The sequence below is a fragment of the Nuphar pumila genome, chromosome 14, assembly GCF_984573655.1.
Source record: "Nuphar pumila chromosome 14, dmNupPumi1.hap1.1, whole genome shotgun sequence".
NCBI lineage: Eukaryota > Viridiplantae > Streptophyta > Magnoliopsida > Nymphaeales > Nymphaeaceae > Nuphar > Nuphar pumila.
In genome coordinates this window covers 15,677,501-15,696,084 of record NC_143262.1, presented here as the reverse complement: position 1 = coordinate 15,696,084, position 18,584 = coordinate 15,677,501, and the positions used below count along the sequence as shown (strand labels likewise).

The window sequence follows — 18,584 nt, the reverse complement described above, 5'->3', positions numbered from 1 at the left end:
GGTTGGTCCAACTGGGCGGCAGCGCAGGCACTGCAAGGTCAAAAATGCCTTTGCGTGCCAAAAGAAGGATGAATGGGTTCCCTGGACCCATTCCTAACCTTCACAAACCCATAAAATAACAAACTATGCTACTAAGTCAATTGAGAATGGCCAGAAATGACCTCTCAATTGACCATTTATGGTCAACTCAGGGTTGGACAAAATCAACCCTGGTAACTAGGGATGGCAGTGGGGCGGGGCGGGGGACAAGGTCTCCACCCCCGCCCCGCCTCAAGATTTTATCCTCCACCCCCGCCTTCATCCCCGTTTCATGTCCTCCATCCCCGGTCCAAACGGGGATGGGGCGGGGATATTGCGGGGAAAAGTGGTCGGGGCAGGGTTGGGGCGGGGATTGGGGCGGGGTGAGGAAAAGTGCACGTTCATCCCCGCCTCCATCCCTGGACGGGGATGGATTTTAACCTTCGTCCCCGCCTCCATCCCCGTTTCATACCCTTCATCCCCGGTCCAAACGGGGTGAGGTGGGCCGGGGGCCCGCTTTCCCCGGTCCACTGCCATCCCTACTGGTAACCAAAATACTTTTAAAACACTCTTGAAATGCCCACAATGCTCCTGAAACTTGTCACGCTCGTTTCTAACTCTGTTTTTGACAAAATAATGACTGTTCTTCTCAAAAAATGAGTGAGAATTTATAAAAAAGCCTCAAAAAAATTTTATTATCTAAATAAAACAAAATGAGCAAAAATGTCAAATTTTATAACTAATCTATCTACCAAGTAGCAAGATCATATTTTTGTATCTTGAAAAGAAATATTGTCTGTCTTAAAAAACAAATAAATCAATGCTCCCACTACTAATGTTAACTCTTGCTTTGGAATCCTCATCACTATTGGTAGTCTTATTGTTGTCCTTCTTGCTTAAAGCACCAATATTAAAATCAATTGTTGCCCTATATTGACTCTCATATCGAGCAACATAATCATCAAAAAGTTCTTGCAATGTAGTTTTCACTAATTAAATATGATATTTTGCTTCTTCCTTGTCAAAATAGATTATAGGAAAGACAAAATTTATCAAACTCCTTTATTATAGGATCCAAAATTGAAGTAATGACCATCAACAAATTGCAACTTCTCAAATGTTTCTCTAATTTTTTTCTCATTTTTTTCACCATTATTCTCATATCATTCACCTTTCAAATCTCGAGAAAGACAAGTTTGAAGTAGGATGTTGGGTCCTTGAAAAAAGTCTAGAAACATTATAGAACACATCAAGACAAATGCATATAGCTTAAATTTTATCACAAACTCCATCTTCAAGCAACCAATCAAAAGCTGCATCATCAACCTTATATCATGAAAATACATCATTGTATATCAAAGCAATCTCCAATATTAAGTATGTTGAATTCCATTTAGTAGAGACATCCAAAACTAGCTTTCTTGAAGTTAACATTTAGTTCTTTTGTTGCAGCTTTTAAATTATCAAGCCTTGATAATGAAACCTCAATATATTTGATGTTTTCTTGACCTTGTAAAGTGCCTCTTTTATCTTCTTAAGCTTATATTGTACCATTAAATTCAAAATATGAGCACAAAATAGCACATGAAAAAATTTACCACCACAATATAAGTTTAGGCTACTTTTTTCTCTAAGCTATATTTTAATGTTCTAACAAGAACATCGTTGTTGTAAGCATTGTCAATTAGTAATCGCCAAACCTTCTTCTTAATCTTTCAAAGGTAAGACACTTTGCAATGGTATTCGACAATGTTTTAAATTAAAAAAATAGTGGGTTTTAATAGGAACTCGGGTCCAGCCTAGGTCTAGTATCAAATTTCACAAACCATACTTGGCTCCATACATTAATCGGACCTTTTTGGGCCTGACTCCGATTCTAATCGGATCTCTTTTTTATCACGAAACCCTGTAGCGATTGGTACGGTTCGGTTCCGGGTTAAACCCGACCCATTGACACCCCTGGCAGTCCTATGCTTGTGTACCCGCTAAAAGAAGCGTCCGACCCTCCGCCGCTCCCGCCGTCCTCTTTCTCTCTCTCTCTCTTACCAAATAGATCCTCTCCCGGAGCCTCGTCCCGTATTTAGGGTTTCTTCGTTGTCGCATTGCGGCGAGAGGGAGAATTAGGGTTTGCCCACCTTCTCTCTTTCTCTCTCTAGGGTTTTGCTGTGGGAGGAGGAGGAGGAGATGGCGCAGTCGCTGGAGCTGCTTCTGATACAGTGCCTGATGCCGGACAACGACGCCCGGAAGAAGGCGGAGGAGCAGATCGAGCAGTTCTCTAGGGACCCGCAGGTGGTCGTCGCCCTCACTGAGCACCTCCGCACCGCCAAGACGTCCAACGTCCGCCAGCTCTCTGCCGTCCTTCTCCGCAAGAAGATCACTGGCCACTGGGCCAAGCTCTCCCCGCAGCTCAGGGACTCCGTCAAGTCCGCCCTGATCGCCAGCATCACCACCGAGCACAGGTCCTCCCCTCCTTTTTCTCCTGTCTTCTTCGCTCTTCTTTGTTGCCTTTTCGTTTTGTTCGCGTTCTTTGGTTCGATCCTATTCGATATTTTGTTCGGCTCGCATGATCTTTAGCAGTTCTCCCTCCGTTGGGTTTTTCCACACTACGATTGCTCCTAGTATAGGACGGCGACGCTTTGAGGAATTTTGCTCGTGGTGCTTATTGGAAAAGTGTGGCGAGAATTGTCCCTGTGACGCGATGCTGCCGAATTCGATAAAAAAGGAATTAAACGGCGAGAGTCGTGACGAGGCGTAACCGCCTACCATGCTAAACGAAGAGGTAGATGAGAGGGCGGATTTGGACCAATTTTCGTCATGTTAACCAAGGACCACAATTGTGAAAACTGAGAAGGAAACTTACGAGAAAATTGTGATGACATAGTACCTATCGGAACTTTGTTAAAGGGCATCTTCGTATGTATAAGCTCGGGCATCGCCAAACTCACCACTATGCAGGAAAAGGCCTACCATGAATTTTCCTTTTGCAGCAAGCAAGGAACGAAGTGGAATCTCTGATGAACAATTAAAAGGGAGTCCCATATAAGACTGCATCAATAAACTAAGATAGAAAAGCCTAATAATGACGCTCTGTAAAATTGAATTCACTTTGATATGCTTTTCCAATGCTTGTTTTCCCCAAGGGGTGCTTGTTTCAACCCAAAACGTGGGAAAGACGCACATATTCGTATGAAAATGGGTCTTTTTCCCATAGGACCTGAAATGAACACCCTGTGGGAAAATAGCTAGTGGGGCACACATTTTTCATGAGCAACTCTGTGCTTCATGGCACCAGCCCGGGGGGAAGCAGTTTCTTGTGGAGAGGGTGCATTTTGCAATGCATGAAACATACTTCTGTCAGGCTGTCGAACAAATGCGCCATGACTAATTGAATTTCTCTGAACCACCACCGCCCGTGGGAAAACACTGGAATTTGTGATGGTCTTATAGGAAATCATATTCACATCTAGCACATAATATTAGCTGTTTTGCCTGAAGAACAGAATTTAGCTGAAAATTGGTAAGGTATCCCATACTTTATACTGTTCTTGATCCCAATATATATGTCATAAAAGAATAAGACATTTTGAGCTTCAAAGGGCTGCATACACATATGAATCTTGAACTGCAAAGAGAAAGGGTGTAAAATTAATAATGCAATCTCTGAGACTTAACATTAGTAAAATACCGGTATTTTACTCCATATTCCTTTAAGAATCTATGGAGGTAGGTCAATACATAGTCATTAAGATGCTTGTAAGTTTACCAAAAGTTATCAAAAGTAACTGTGAAAAGCACAATTTAAGTTAAAAAATAAGAGGGCCTACACATACATTTACAAAGAAGGCTTCATCACTAAGTGAGAAAAAATGAACGTCCAAAAATGTTGGTATCACTGTTTCCATATGTGGAAGAAGGACGAACTGACTGGTGATGGTGTCCAAGTAACATTACGCTTACCTCCCTCTAGGTGGCACAGATGTTTTTTATATAAGGCCCACAATAACTTGCCAAGGTTTCCTAACGAAATATAAGATCAAAAGATATTGATTAGTTTCTTGGAATATAGAGCAAGCAAATGCTAAGTTGCATAGTGAAGATCAGTTCTATAATTAAGATTTTGTATCAATGGAACAAAGAGCAAAAAAAAATTTATAGCTATCTAAAATCGTGATGATACAAGTAACAGCTTGACACCAACATAAAGCAGCTGATTGCATGTAACATTATGACCCATATGCTCAATGCTAGATAAACCCATTGTATGTATGACTTGATATCTAACAGGATCTTAATGATGACTGCAAATGGATTTTCCATTTATATGTTTTCTGGTCTTTCTACCTATTTATTAAGGATATATTTGATGAAACTTACAACTATATAGGATGATTAAATCTGTTTGTTCATTGGAAGTTTGTTGTCAACACTTTGCATTCTGAACATGGGGTGGGAGGTTCATTCTCTACATCTAGGCACTCTGAAAGCTATACAATTTAAAAGCACTTTCTTTACCTTTCGAGATGTGATCCAATATACTTTATCATCCACTTTTTTTATCTGTCTTTGCATGCTTTTGGCAATATCCCCAGGCAAGTGCATGCTATGGAAGACTAACCATATGGCTGTCTGTTGTTTTTGCAGCTCTCCAGTGAGGCGAGCAAGTGCAAACGTTGTTAGTGTCATTGCTAAGTATGCTGTGCCAGCAGGGGAGTGGCCTGACTTGCTTCCCTTTTTGTTTCAATGCAGTCAAAGTTCTCAGGAAGACCATCGTGAGGTAGCATAAGTCGGTCTCTTTATGGATGCATATATAGGATTTTGTTCCTTTAGGGGGCTTATGGTATTCTTGGCTAGGATTTGCACCGGCCAGGATGATAATAGACTATTTTTAGTTGTATTCCAGATCTATTTTTGTTGCCAGATCCATTAGAAGTGATTATGCATAATATAATATTCTATGCTTAAGTTAGAAGAATCAGAGGTGGCCTCCTATTTGAAGAAGCTTTTGGCTTGTAGGAGGAAGCCTTGGCAAGGGTTGAGCAAAATGGTAACATGGACTGCTTGGCATATATACTGCAAATGTTCATCCTTAGTTGTCAAAGGCGGCGCCTAGGCGACCTAGGCACAGCCCCACCACCTGGGCGACCTGGTCTGGGCTGTGGGGCCCTATATTTCTGCCTAGGCTGTCACCTCCTAGTTTTTTTTAAAGCCTAGGCTTTTTTTTGAATTTTTTTTTTTGAAGACTTGTCATTTGTTTTCTTCTTCGAGGAGGAGAAGAACAAGAAGAAAGAGAAAACATGTTATTTATCAATTGCTTGTATTATGTCTATTGTTGTGAAGAATAAGAAGATTTTTTTATTCAATTATTAATTTATTCTTAATTTGTTTGAGCAGGTTAAGGTTTTGTAATATAATTGTTTTACAGTGTTCAATGACATATTATTTGTCTATTGCTTATTATTGATTGATTTTATGATGTATACATGTTTTTTATTATGTTTTTTTGTTTTTTTATTTTGGGTACCGCCTAGGCCTTTTTAAGGGCTCACCGCCTAGTCTCCGCCTAGCACCTATGACAACTAAGTGTTCATCAGAGGAAAATAGAGTGGAAGATTTTCTAGTTGTTAAGCTATGTTATTAATGGCATTTAGGCTGCACCCCAAAGTTCTTAGCTTCAGTCAATTTGATGGATTCAAACAAAAAAGTGTAGTACTGTACCATTGGATGGCACTGTATTGCCGAATCATTATAGTTTTTCTTATATATTGGTGATTTTGTGATACAATAATGGGTTAAATCTACTTTGTTCCCATGACCTTTGTTACATATTTGTCTCTTCATTTTTGTTTTTTCCTTATCAGTTTTGTGTCAAGGGATTCCTACGTATTTCTGGGATGAGAGTGGGTTGGTCTGGTCGGGCAATGGACCTGAATCCTCTGCATATGTTTCTGATGTGGACTAAAAGAAATGATGTCTGTTTTATTTGCCAGACTAAGATCCAACCCATTTTTCTTATCATATCTAAAGATCTTTATTGGATCTTATTTATACCTGGTTTGGTAGTACTGTCATACTATGCCAAGATCCAGGTGGATTGAGGTTATCATCTGTAGATCCAGACCTGCTTCTCCAAATTTTGTGTGGATCAGCTGTTATCTGACCCGTGCTCAACCCCACATAAGTATATTGTACAAAAAACAAGCAGGTTAAGTTACAGTGCCATTATCTTTACTAAGTTTTGGCCTTGAACTCTACTGGTGGTTATCCCTCAGGTTCTCAATGAGAGGGGTGAAAAAGAAATGAATAGAATAAGTTTTTGGAACAAAGCCCTTCTAGGGCACCTCCTCTCGCTCCCCCCCCCCTGAAAAAAATGTGTAGATTGGCCATTAACCTTCGTTACCGAGAAGGTGATCTTTTATGTTTTCGTCATGATTCATGGTGTTTGTTATCATAGTATTGCCAGTATGTGAATTTGAAAATTTGTGTTGTTTGACGATTTACATTTGTTCCCTTTATTGACTTGATATTGGTATAAATTGTCTCATGTAAGGCAAAAACCTGTCTTTTCATTTTTCCTCTTCAGAGACCAGGTTTGTTATTTTTGTTGCTTGTTAGCAATATGATGATCATCAGTTACTTCTATAGCAAACTGTCTTATTGAGCTGCTTTTTTTGTCATTGTTTTAATTGATCACTGAAGGAAAATATAAGAACAAATAAAAAAAGAAATTGGTTATGAGGAAAGACAACTGAATGGAAAAATAATCAACTTATAGCGAAAAAGTTAACAAAGATTAAATGTTTTAATCAAATTTGAATGAGGCTATTTCCCTACTGTCCATAAGGTCCTATAAACAGAAATGGTATTGTTAGTCTGTATCCGGAAGTTCACTATTGCACAGGAATTAATCAAAATCTTACCAAAATACTATATCATTTTCAAAAACATGAAAAAATGATTGTGCATTTGCTTTAATACACATGGAGATCTTCCTGCATGAATTTGGCGTGATAAGTTTCATTTAGTGGTTCCTTTCTTGCAATATCTAAATGAATGTCTTCCCTTGTATTAATAATTTAGATTTTTGTATCATTTCAGGTGGCATTGATTCTTTTTAGCTCTTTAACTGAAACGATTGGAGAGGTATTTCGGCCACATCTTTCTTCCCTGCAGTCTCTTCTCCTCAAATCACTTCGTGATGAAACCAATACTCGTGTGATAATAGCAGCACTCAAGTAATAGTTCTCACCTTTGTAAATTTCCCCCATCTTTTTCTTTGGATTAATTCTGATTTTATTACTTTTCTTTTTCCTGAAACTGTGTTGGTTTCTTAATTTGATTTCTTGCAAAATCAAGGGCTAACACTGATATTATTGGTTTGTTTCTCAAAGTGTCATTTTTTATAAATCTTGTTTTCTGAATCTCTATGCTTGTTTAACAGGGCTGTCGGATCTTTTGTGGAATTTATTCATGATGAGTCTGAAGTGGTAAGTTTGGAATTCAAGTGCATTTCGTTCTAACAATTTAGTGATGTTTAGCCCCAAAAGCTCCAGATGCCTGGCGAGGTTGGTCGGTTTAAGGTGTTCAAATTGAAAGATGTTGAGAGGTTAATACTTGGGTGCACATCCCTTACCTTAAAGTCAAAGCAGTAGGCTCCCTGGTGGATAAGGTGCTCAGTTGTGGGGTTTTAACTGCTTGGGGGTGCACCATTTGGCAGAGTGTCAATCTCTCCTGGGCCCTACCACCTGAACTGGGGTTTCCTCTCGATAAGTTAAAAAATAAAAAATGAAAAAACAGTTTATTGATGTTTTACCATTTCATGTATCCTATAAGAATATACTTCTTTCATCTAATTTATGATGAAGCATGGTTTTGATAATAGTGGTCTTGCTGTTTTTTCTAGTCAGTTCCCTTGTGATTGCTCTTTGTAAAGCGTTATGATAATGCAGTATACTTAGGTCCTATAGTTATATATGCTCAAATTCTACACTTCTCACTGCATGTCAAAGATCTGGATGCCAATCCAAACTCTACCTGAGCCTATAGCTTCTTAGTTGCAATGATGGGATCATCATTGTAGACTTGAAAATGTTGGAAGATAATGATTTATCTTGGCATGGTTGAGAGTTGGACAAAAGAGACGAGCAGACCTGGTGGGGTGGCTACTCAGATTCAGAACTCACACGTAATTAGATGTGACAATGTTTTTCTTTTTATTCATATTTGGAGCCTCTAGATGAAATGCCCTAGGACCTCAGCAACAATTGTACTGGAGAAGGATATGGTGGAAAATGGTCTCTGTGAAAATTTTTCCTTTCTGTTTTTTTTGTGTCGTAATCTTTTTGTGGTTTCTCATCTATATATTTCTTTGTTAAATACTTAGATCTTTTAATGTAAATGTTATAAATAGCTAAGTTACTGTTTGTTGGATTTGTGGTTGCATCACGCACACAATGTCTGGCTCTTCTTATGCCATGCTGTTTAATACCTAATGCAGGTAGCATTTCGCGAACTTATTCCAAGTATCTTAAATGTATCACGAAAATGCCTTGCAACTGGTGCTGAGGAGGTTGCTGTAATCGCTTTTGAAATCTTTGATGAGCTTGTAGAATCTCCAGCACCTCTTCTTGGGGCATCTGTTGTATCTATTGTTCAGTTTTCTCTTGAAGTTGCATCAAACCAGACTTTGGAAGCAAACACTCGTCATCAGGTTTGTTTGAAGATTAAATATTAAAGTGCAGTAATAACTGGGCTTCTTTTTCTACTTTCTTTATCTTTTTGCCTAGTGCATTTTTTTCCTTTTTTTTCTTTTATAGAATGTCTCTCAAACCCTCTAATTTTTCATCTTTTATATTTGCAGGCTATACAGATAATTTCATGGCTTGCAAAATATAAGCCTAAGTCCCTAGTAAAGCACAAATTGGTTATTCCTATCTTACAAGTCATGTGCCCATTGTTAGCTGAAACAAATCATGATCTTGAAGATGATGATTTTTCTGCAGATCGTGCAGCTGCAGAAGTTATTGACACAATGGCCATAAACCTTCCAAGGAAACATGTTTTCCCTCCTATTTTTGAATTTGCTTCTTTGAGTTTCCAGAGTACAAATCCAAAATTGCGAGAGGCTTCTGTTACAGCTCTAGGGATTATTTCAGAGGGTTGCTTTGAGATGATGAAAAGTAAACTGGAACCTGTTCTACAAATTGTCTTAGCAGCACTGAAGGATCCAGAACAAATTGTGAGAGGTGCTGCTTCATTTGCATTGGGTCAATTTGCAGAATATTTGCAACCAGAGATTGTGTCCCACTATGAGACTGTTCTTCCATGCATTTTGAATTCACTAGCAGATACGTCAGATTCTGTACAGGTGAGAAGAGAGCCCTGTGTTTAATATAAAAATGTAAAGTTTTTTTTTGTTTGGTTTCATTGACAACAATTTTGCAGGAAAAATCATATTATGCATTGGCTGCTTTTTGTGAGAACATGGGTGAAGAGATACGTCCCTATCTCGATCCTCTTATGATGAGATTGCTGGAGGCCTTGCAAACCAACTCTCGTAAGTTGCAGGAGATGTGCATGGTATGACATTTATCTCTCTTTTTTTTTCAAATCACATTCTTTTGCATGTCAAATTACTGTATGCTTGTTCTTAGTTGGCCATGTTTGTTTGTTTTAAAACTGCCATTTCAGTCTGCGATTGGATCAGTAGCGGCTGCAGCAGAACAAGCCTTTGTTCCTTATGCTGAGCGGATTCTCGAATTGATGAAGTTCTTCATGGTGTTGACTAAAGATGAGGACCTTTGTTCACGTGCAAGGGCCACTGAGCTTGTTGGAATAGTTGCAATGGCTGTTGGTCGTGCTAAGATGGAGCCAGTATTACCTCCCTTTATTGAAGCTGCCATATCGGTAACCATCCTGCCGTTGTTTCCATCATAGAAACTGGTCTACTTTTTAACTTGATGATTTTACTCGATCTATATCTCAGGGTTTTGCATTGGACTTCAGTGAGCTTCGAGAGTATACTCATGGTTTCTTTAGCAATGTAGCAGAGCTCTTAGATGATGGATTTGCACAGGTGGTATTTGTCTCGTTGTGATGTCTCATTCTAAAATAGTTGTGACTTTCCATGTTACATTTCGAATCAACTTATTGTTATCTTTTGGTAATGTGTCATTCTGCAACAGTTCCTTCCACATGTGATTCCTCTAGCATTTTCCTCCTGCAATCTTGATGATGGCTCTGCTGTGGACATTGAATCTGATGATGAGGCTAATGAAAATGGATTCATTAGCATATCTTCTGACAATGAAGACAATGATGAACCAAAAGTTCGCCATATCAGCATAAGAACAGGAGTCTTGGATGAAAAAGCAGCAGCTACCCAAGCCGTAGGGTTGTTTGCATTGCATACCAAAAGTTCCTTTACACCGTATCCTTCTTTCTGTTCAGAAACCGTGTTCTGAGAAAATGTAGAAACCACATTCAGTACAAACAGAATATAATATGGAAAGAGATGGAAAATATGAAAATTTCAGTTGCTGTCCTTGATTTTTGCTAGCTACTTTGATGAGGCATTGAAGATTTTGACGAAGCACGCTGGCTATTTTCATGAGGATGTGCGCCTTCAGGCAATTATTTCCTTGCAACGTTAGTGTTCTTGTTATATTGCATTGTTTTACCTTTTTTCACTTTTGTGATATCCCTGCTTCCATATGTCTATGTATGTCTGTTTTTTTTTTAATTCGCATAATATGCTGGCTGTTTTGGATGTGTGACTTGAGGTAATTATTATTTTTCTACATGCCAACTATGTTGTAATAAACTTCAGTCATTTTTCCTTTTATGCTAATCTGGTACCCTGGATAAAATTTCCTGTTTTCAAGTCTATGCTTGTACTTATTAGAATAGTTCTTGTTCACATAACAATTTTCCATACTGTTTTGTTGCATTCTAGCATACATGTACATTTGGCATTTTATGATTCCTTTTTATCAATTTTTTTTAAATGTGAGCAATATTTAGTTTGTTGCAATAACATTATGACAAGAAGTCCAATTTAAGTGAAATATCTTCTTCATTCTTTATGTTTTTTGTTTAATATGGAGAACAAGTTTTTGTTCAATTTTCTCTCCCTTTTGCCATAATTTCTTCGTTCCAATTTTGTTGAGTTTTTCTCAGCATTTCTACAAGAAAAAGGCTATCTTTCTTTTTTTCTTGCTTTGTTGATAATGATATTGGTGAGCACGATGCCAAGTGATAGTATTGATTTCTTGTGTGTGCAGTTTGGTAGAAGTTAGTTAATAGGTTAATTAAAACTTACCAGTTTTAAATAGTTAACAGGTTAAGGTTAGACATCCTTAGCTGCCACAGATATGCATGTTTTATGATTATTTGTTTATTCTTTTGTTATTTTCTATTTGTTGGTGTATTTTAATTTCTTCATGTTTTCTTTCACCTTTTATACCAACACGATGCATGTTATGTCTATTGGTAAATGAATGTCACACATCTCTCAGAGAGAGAGGTCATGTTGGAATCTCTCTTAGCATCTGTTTGTTACATTGTTTAACATAGCATATTGTTGGATGTTTTGTTTTAATTCTTTTGAGTTTCTTGTGCAGTTAATATATTGTAAATTGCACCCCATCTTCCATATGCTAATTCTTGTTTCTTAATTCTGCTATCTGCAGATATTTTAACAGCTACACAAGCTGCCTTCCCAAGTTTAAATGTGAGGAGATATTCTAAGTTTCTCATTTCATTTTTATATTTATGATTTAAGTTTTTAGTTTGGCATATTTCCTGTCCTGATTTTGCATCTATTGCGCAGCTTTTAGGATTTGTCTGGATTAGTTGCTTGCACGAAATATTTCATTTTCTTCTCTACATCTGTTGTGTATGGAAGTATTGCTGTGTCATTACAGATTCAGAGCCAATCATGTGACACCCAACATGCATCGAGAGGAGACCTATTTTAGTGTATTTGTTGCTACTTGTGAACTGATCAATTTTGTCTTACATGGTTTGTTTATTTCCTGCAGGATTTGTCTGCAGAAAGTAAGCATGTCCTAGGTAACTTTCATACATCACAACTTTTGCAAGTGATATTAGATGATATGTTGCTATTCTTCTGTAACTTTTTGATGTTTCTAAGAAGTTGATTTTGTCTACTCTAGATACTGTCATGAATATCTATATCAGGACATTGAATGAAGATGATGATAAGGAAGTTGTTGCACAGACATGCACAAGCATAGTGGAGATACTTAATTCCTTTGGCTATGCTCCTATTGAGTGTTGTAAGTAAAGGCTTTAACTACTCACTGTAGTTGGTAATCAAAATGGTTATAAGATGTCTGTCTAAAGTTTCGTTTCTTCTGCTTGCATGACCTGATCTCAGACATGCCACGTCTTGTTGAGGTGATCTTAGTGCTGCTGCGTGAGGAATCAGCTTGCCAGCAAGTAGATTCTGACAGTGATATTGATGAAAATGATGTTGAACATGATGAAGTTCTTATGGATGCAGTCTTCGACATCCTTCCTGCTTTTGCAAAGTGCATGGGCCCACAGTTTGAATCCATTTTTTCAAGCTTTTATCAGCCTCTTATGAAATTTGCCGTGGGTATTTGGACACCATTTAAACGCATCTTAAGTTCATTTTTAGGGAAGGAATGTTAATTTATCATGTGATTATCTTGGAAGAACAGAAAGCATCACGTCCTCCTGAAGATCGAACTATGGTTGTTGCTTGCCTTGCTGAGGTGGCTCAGCAGATGGGTAGCCCTATTGCACTCTACATTGATGTAAGCTTCCATTTCTCAGACCCGAAACTGAATTCCTAAACTTTTGTGACTAACTTCTCATATTTTACATCAGAGGATTATGCCTCTTGTACTGAAAGAGGTAGCATCCACGGAGGCAACAAATCGAAGGAATGCTTCATTTTGTGTTGGTGAGCTTTGTAAAAATGGTGGAGAGCCTGCTTTGAAGTATCCTTCTTACATGTTATTGTTAGAAAAACACCTGAAAAGGATCATATGAACTGTAAGTTTGCCTACCACTGGGAAAGTGCCCTCTTTTATTATCACACTTTTTAAGCTCAGATGATCTCAAGTTGTGACATACTCTGTTTTACAAACTTTGGTGAATGCAACTTAGATATAGGAACTTGACAATTACTAGTATGGCGAGATGAGCAGAAGCTTGAAAGAGGAAATGTTTGTTGTATTAGCTTGTTCAAGGATTTGAGTTCAACCAATTTCTCACATGGACCATGTAGCCTGATTGGTGAGCCTTTGGTACTGCTGTTTAATATTCTCTAGTTTAACATAAAACGCACTGGATCTAAGGATCTTATGCCTAGGCAGCTGGCCCCAGTTTTAGTAAGAATGCTATGAGTAGTATCTTTTAGCCAGAAGGTAGCTTCCTCCACTAGATTAACCTCAATAGGGCCCATCAAAATTGGTAACGATGGAAGACATAAAGTGTCATGTAGGAAAAGAAGGTCAATGGTGCAGACTGGCTGATCCAAGGGATGTCGAGGGGATAATTCCCTTCTCCCCATACAACAGCCAAAAAAAAGGGACCTAATGTATGTGATTAATAGGTATCCCCTAAAAATGTGTAATTTTAAGGATATTTTCCCTTGTACTTTTTGGAAACTTCTTGACTCATAAGGAAATAGGGAACTTATGATATTCAAATGTACTATATCATAAAAGTATTGAGTTAAAAAGGCACTCCAAATTGGTTATTTTTATGGTACATATTTAAAATATAAAATGAGAAAAACATAAAATATATTGTTATAATTCATGATAAATATTCACATGATTTAGCCCATTATAAAAGTAAAAGAGCATACTGAGAGAGAGAGAGAGAGCTGTCAATGCCTTGAAAGTTGCAACCCACAAAATGGGAGGCCCAACAGACTATTATTGCTGCATCTATAAGGTTGTGTCAGTAAAAACTAGAATTGGTTCTGATTTGAGATACATAACTAGTGCCTTTGTGTGTGTGTGTGTGTGTGTGTGTGTGTGTGTGTGTGTGTGTGTGTGTGTGCAAGAAATAGCCTTTTCACTTGGGTTTGGTCTTTACTCATTTAGATAGGATCCGAATGTGGACCTGCTAAATGAGGTCTAATCAAAGGCATATCTAGGTCCATCCTTGTCACAGGTCCACCAGAATCTTACATATTGCTATTTTCAACATGAAACAAATCAACTGTCTATGTAGTTAAAATCCCGCCTTGGCCACCTAGGTGCAAGTCTACCACTTAAGAGCATCTAGGTGCCTAGGCAAGTACCTAGGTTGGGGGAGGGGCACCAAGGTTGGTATTTTACATTTGTTTTTATACATTTATAGCATTATAATCATGCTTTGTTTGAGTATTTTGAAATATTTAAGTTTTTCAGTATTCTTTCTTAGTTTTATATTTTCTATATGTTTTAGTTCTATAGGTTAGTTAAAAGAGGTCGGGGTAGGCCTAGGAAGACATGGATGGAGGTGATAGGAAAGGATATGAATGCTTTGAACCTCACCGAGGACATGGCATTGGATAGAAATGATTGGAGGATATGGATTCATGTGGAAGACCCAGAATGATTTTCTTTTTTGGTTCATATCGCCGACCCCAATTGTTTTGGGATGAAGGTGTAGTTGTTGTTGTTGTTTAGTTCTATAGGTGATACAGCTAAACAAATATGTGTTTAGATGAAATTTGAATATTAAAAATATAATTATGTTTTAATTGTTTAAATTCATTCATGATTTTTTTAAAGTTTATTTGTGTAGCTTCATAAACTATGTTAAATGTGTATTTTATATTATTTTTAAGAATTTATTGTAATTGTTTAATTTTATTATTTTTTCTTTTTTGGTCTCGACAAGTGCTTTTGACTACTTAGTCAATAGTTCAACACACATGCACATACATGAACATGTGAGGATGCTTGCACACACGCACACAACCCCTCCAAGCTAACTCCTGGCTTTTCCACTGATGGTTGTACTCTAAACCATGAAATGTATACTTAAAACAAACGGGTTTCTGCAAAGTTTTCTTTTCTTTTTTTTGGAACATTACTTGCAATTCGTCGGCATATCATCATTCCTCGGGGCATATTCCTTCATTCATTACTAGATACTATAATGATGTTCTCCGTGGCATCTATCCAATGTTTGGAGATTCGGAAGTGGGTGCTGTTAGGGACAATGCTGCTGGTGCAGTTGCGAGAATGATCATGACCCAACCTCAATCCATTCCATTAAACCAGGTTTGTAATCAAAGATCAAGATCTGTTTACTCGTATCACTTTCTCGTCCCTGAATTCTTTTTTTGTTTTTCTCATTTTGGCAGGTGTTGCCAGTTTTCCTCAAGGCATTACCATTGAAAGAAGATCTTGAGGAGTCCATGCCTGTTTATAGCTGCCTATGTACCCTGATTGTATCTTCTAACCCTGAGGTAATACAAGTCCCAAGTTCTCCTGCATTTTATGCATTTTTCTTTTCTCAACGCATCATTTGTTTTCAGTCACCATTAAACCTGAGTGTTTTTATGCAGATTCTCTGTTTTGTGCCTGAGGTTATCCGAGTTTTTGCCCAAGTTGCCATGTCACCTGAAGAGAGTTCCGAAGTTAAAGCTCAAATTGGCATGGCTTTTTCTCATCTAATTTCGCGCTACGGCGATCAGATTCAACCTATTGTTAGCAGCCTTCCACCACCTCAGGCTAATGCTCTGGTTGCTTTTGCAACTAGAAGTTGATGTGTTCACTGTAAAAAAATTTTGTTCGTTGTTTTTCTCCTATTTTGCTGCATTGGTTTTGGTGGTTGCAGTTTTGAACAGGTATTAGAAATTTGACAAATGAGGTACAATTTCTATCTGCCTTCGTCTGTGTTCATCTTTCTTTGGCAAAGTTTGCAGAGCCATAATTTTCTCATTTTTATTTGTCTCAGAATTCACACTTTCCAGAGACGACAACTAAAGCATTGCCTGTCGTGATCCTTTCACCTAGTACCTGTATATTGCTAGAGTTTACCATTTTTCTTCATTGAGGCTTTTTATAGTCATCTGTGTTTTTTTTATATAGTGTTAAAATTGTTTTTATGGAGTTCACATCAGAGTTTGTTCGAAGTTTCAGGCTTGGTGTTATTTTTTGGGAAGTTTTGTAGTCTTATACACATTAATAATTTAGGCATTTTATGTGTAAAGTGTAATTTGTTATTCTTTGACGTACTGAGTTGTATTTTGACATTAATGTTATAGAAATTGATTGATGAGTGCTCTAATAAGTTCTATGATTTTCATCTCTATGTCCGATGTTTCTACTTGCGATCGGTTCACAGTATTGGCTCTGTCGGATGCTTTGAGTTTCACTATTTTTTTTATCACCAAGTTGTGTGTTTCTGGAGTTATATAAAGGATGGCGATATGGACATGGAGATGTACTCTTGCTGTCTCAACTTACTGTAAGCGATTGCAGCTACGAACTTCCTTTCTAGCTCTCATATCATGATCTGATTCAGTCATGTGGACTGTGCCAGACCTGCCCTCACCTCTCTCTCTATCTCTCTCATAGTACAAGTTATATCATGATTATTGATAACTTTTCTAATTTGATGGGTTAAATTACTTACCATAGCTTTAAAGGCAAGAGTTACTGCAAAAAAAAAGGGACTTACCAATGGACATATCCTAAATACAACTTTGTATATCTACATCAAAAAAATGAATCATGCTTTGAGTGAGGGTGACCACCTCAAAACTCCTCTCTTTTCTTTAGGAAGAGGCAATGGTAAGGTGAAAAAGTGATCTCACAGTAGAACCTATGTCATATGTACGGCATGTATAGTGAGTTAAACTCGTGTAATTACATTATCCATTCTACTGTTTCCAAGAAAAAATATATGCAAAAGAAAATCTATTGGCCCCAAGGGGGGTTGCCGTAGTGAGGTGGGGCTTTGGCTGCGGGCAGTCAAGGTTTGATTTTCATGGGCGTTGCCCACTCTGAGCAAGCCAACACCTTGCATTGTCCCCAGCCACCGGGGGCAGGGGTCCTAGCCTTAGAGTTTTACACCGTCGGCACGATGACCGTAGGTATGGCAGGCTGAGCCAACGCCACCAGGTCTTCGGGTATTGTGGTTATCAACCATGCTACCATACTTTTGCATGGATCTAGCCAACAAATGTTTTATCCAACCGAAAAGGGGTTTAATATGATTTATTTGCGATGCTCTCACATCACAATATTCAAATTTGAAAACACCGTGAAAATTTGACAGCTCAAAATTCATGAAAATGAGGATGGTTTAAAAATGGCCCGAACATCACGACAGAATCAAATTTTTTTTTTAACACTTGAAAATAATAAATAGATCGTGCTAAACATGATCCAAAGGTTAAAATTTGCTTTTGGTCACCAAGATACGTAAACCACCATAAGGGCAGGACCATAAAAACAAACAATGAAATCCCGATAAACATGGAAAATGTTATCTAAATCACTAAAAATGTTAAAAATCAGATCAATATTTGCTTGTTGGCCCATGTAAAATGTAAGCCGGTCAGTTATCCCTAGGGGCAGCACGGCTTTTCTCGAGCTTGACAGCCTGGCTTTGTAATCTATGTCACAAGGACACGCCATTTTGGTGGTGTCCTGGGTGATGTGAGCGGACATGGACACTGACACCTACGGATAATATTTTAACATTTTAAATGTGTTTTAATATTTTTAAAGTATTATTTCAATAAAAATATATTTTTAGCATTAATTATCAAAAAGTTAATTTTTATTGTTTAAAATTTCTCTGTCCTTGTATCTTTTTTTTTTAAATTGAATTTACGAGTCGAACCCCCGAGTCAAGCATCCTCATGCCCACATGTCTTTGTGAAATAGTTTGTAGGAGCATGCTTAAAATGGTGCAGAGAAAGTTAGCAACATTGATCTGCAAGAATCCAATCTAACATGACAAAACCAGAAGGCAAATTAATTGGGCCCTTAATCCCCCAGTAAGTGAATCAAAGAAAAAAGAAAAAAAAAAGTAGGAAGTAATTGAGGCGAACTTAACTTTCAGACGACCTAGAGCATGAGTAGAGGTTATCAATGTGATTTCATACTGATTGATCCATCTTAAACTGACCAAAGAAATTATACTAAGTTCAGCTAATCCACCAACTGATCAGACCAATGCACTTAAACCCAAAAACACAGCAAACTGGTTTTACCGTAGGCCTAAACATGGGCGAGTGCAATCACCCCGAACCCGAAGAGGGTATAGGTTCAGAGCAAATGCAGTGGATTCAGTTGGACCTACAACCCAGATCCGACACATCTTTCCCAAATACAGATCTTAAAATAAGATTCTAATGAGCATATGTCGTCCAACTTTTTAAAATTTTGATTCATATTTAGATGAATATTTCAGTTTGAATTTAGAAATATTTTATCAAATTCGATCTACTTCTTGAATGTAAGATGTTCTAATTTGTCCAATCTTTTTTCACCGCATAGGGTATTGCATGTATCATACAAATCCGTACTCAACTGTACCGAGTAGGTTTGGCTTAACAC

General features: G+C 37.8%; 1 protein-coding gene across 1 annotated transcript; it reads left to right on the top strand.

Annotated features, from left to right (window-relative positions):
* The first annotated feature begins 2,032 nt into the window (after positions 1-2,032).
* LOC149816490 (ARM repeat superfamily protein) lies at positions 2,033-16,302 on the top strand. Its single transcript, XM_089986557.1, has 21 exons — positions 2,033-2,477; positions 4,660-4,792; positions 7,114-7,250; positions 7,457-7,502; positions 8,513-8,725; positions 8,876-9,382; positions 9,460-9,594; positions 9,706-9,921; positions 10,001-10,090; positions 10,200-10,444; positions 10,574-10,662; positions 11,706-11,746; positions 12,057-12,087; positions 12,192-12,314; positions 12,416-12,633; positions 12,723-12,818; positions 12,892-13,004; positions 15,158-15,290; positions 15,374-15,478; positions 15,578-15,882; positions 15,970-16,302. Exons 1-20 carry the CDS (start codon positions 2,203-2,205, stop codon positions 15,776-15,778), a joined length of 3,147 nt encoding a protein of 1,048 aa, XP_089842683.1. The 5' UTR covers positions 2,033-2,202; the 3' UTR covers positions 15,779-15,882; positions 15,970-16,302.
* Positions 16,303-18,584: the final 2,282 nt, after the last annotated feature.

Coding starts and splice junctions, on each gene's coding strand:
- LOC149816490 (XM_089986557.1), top strand. CDS start 2,203: ATGGCGCAGTCGCTGGAGCTGCTTCTGATACAGTGCCTGATGCCGGAC. Junction 9,595..9,705: donor AGTTGCAGGAGATGTGCATG/GTATGACATTTA, acceptor CTGCCATTTCAG/TCTGCGATTGGATCAGTAGC. Junction 10,091..10,199: donor TAGATGATGGATTTGCACAG/GTGGTATTTGTC, acceptor ATTCTGCAACAG/TTCCTTCCACATGTGATTCC.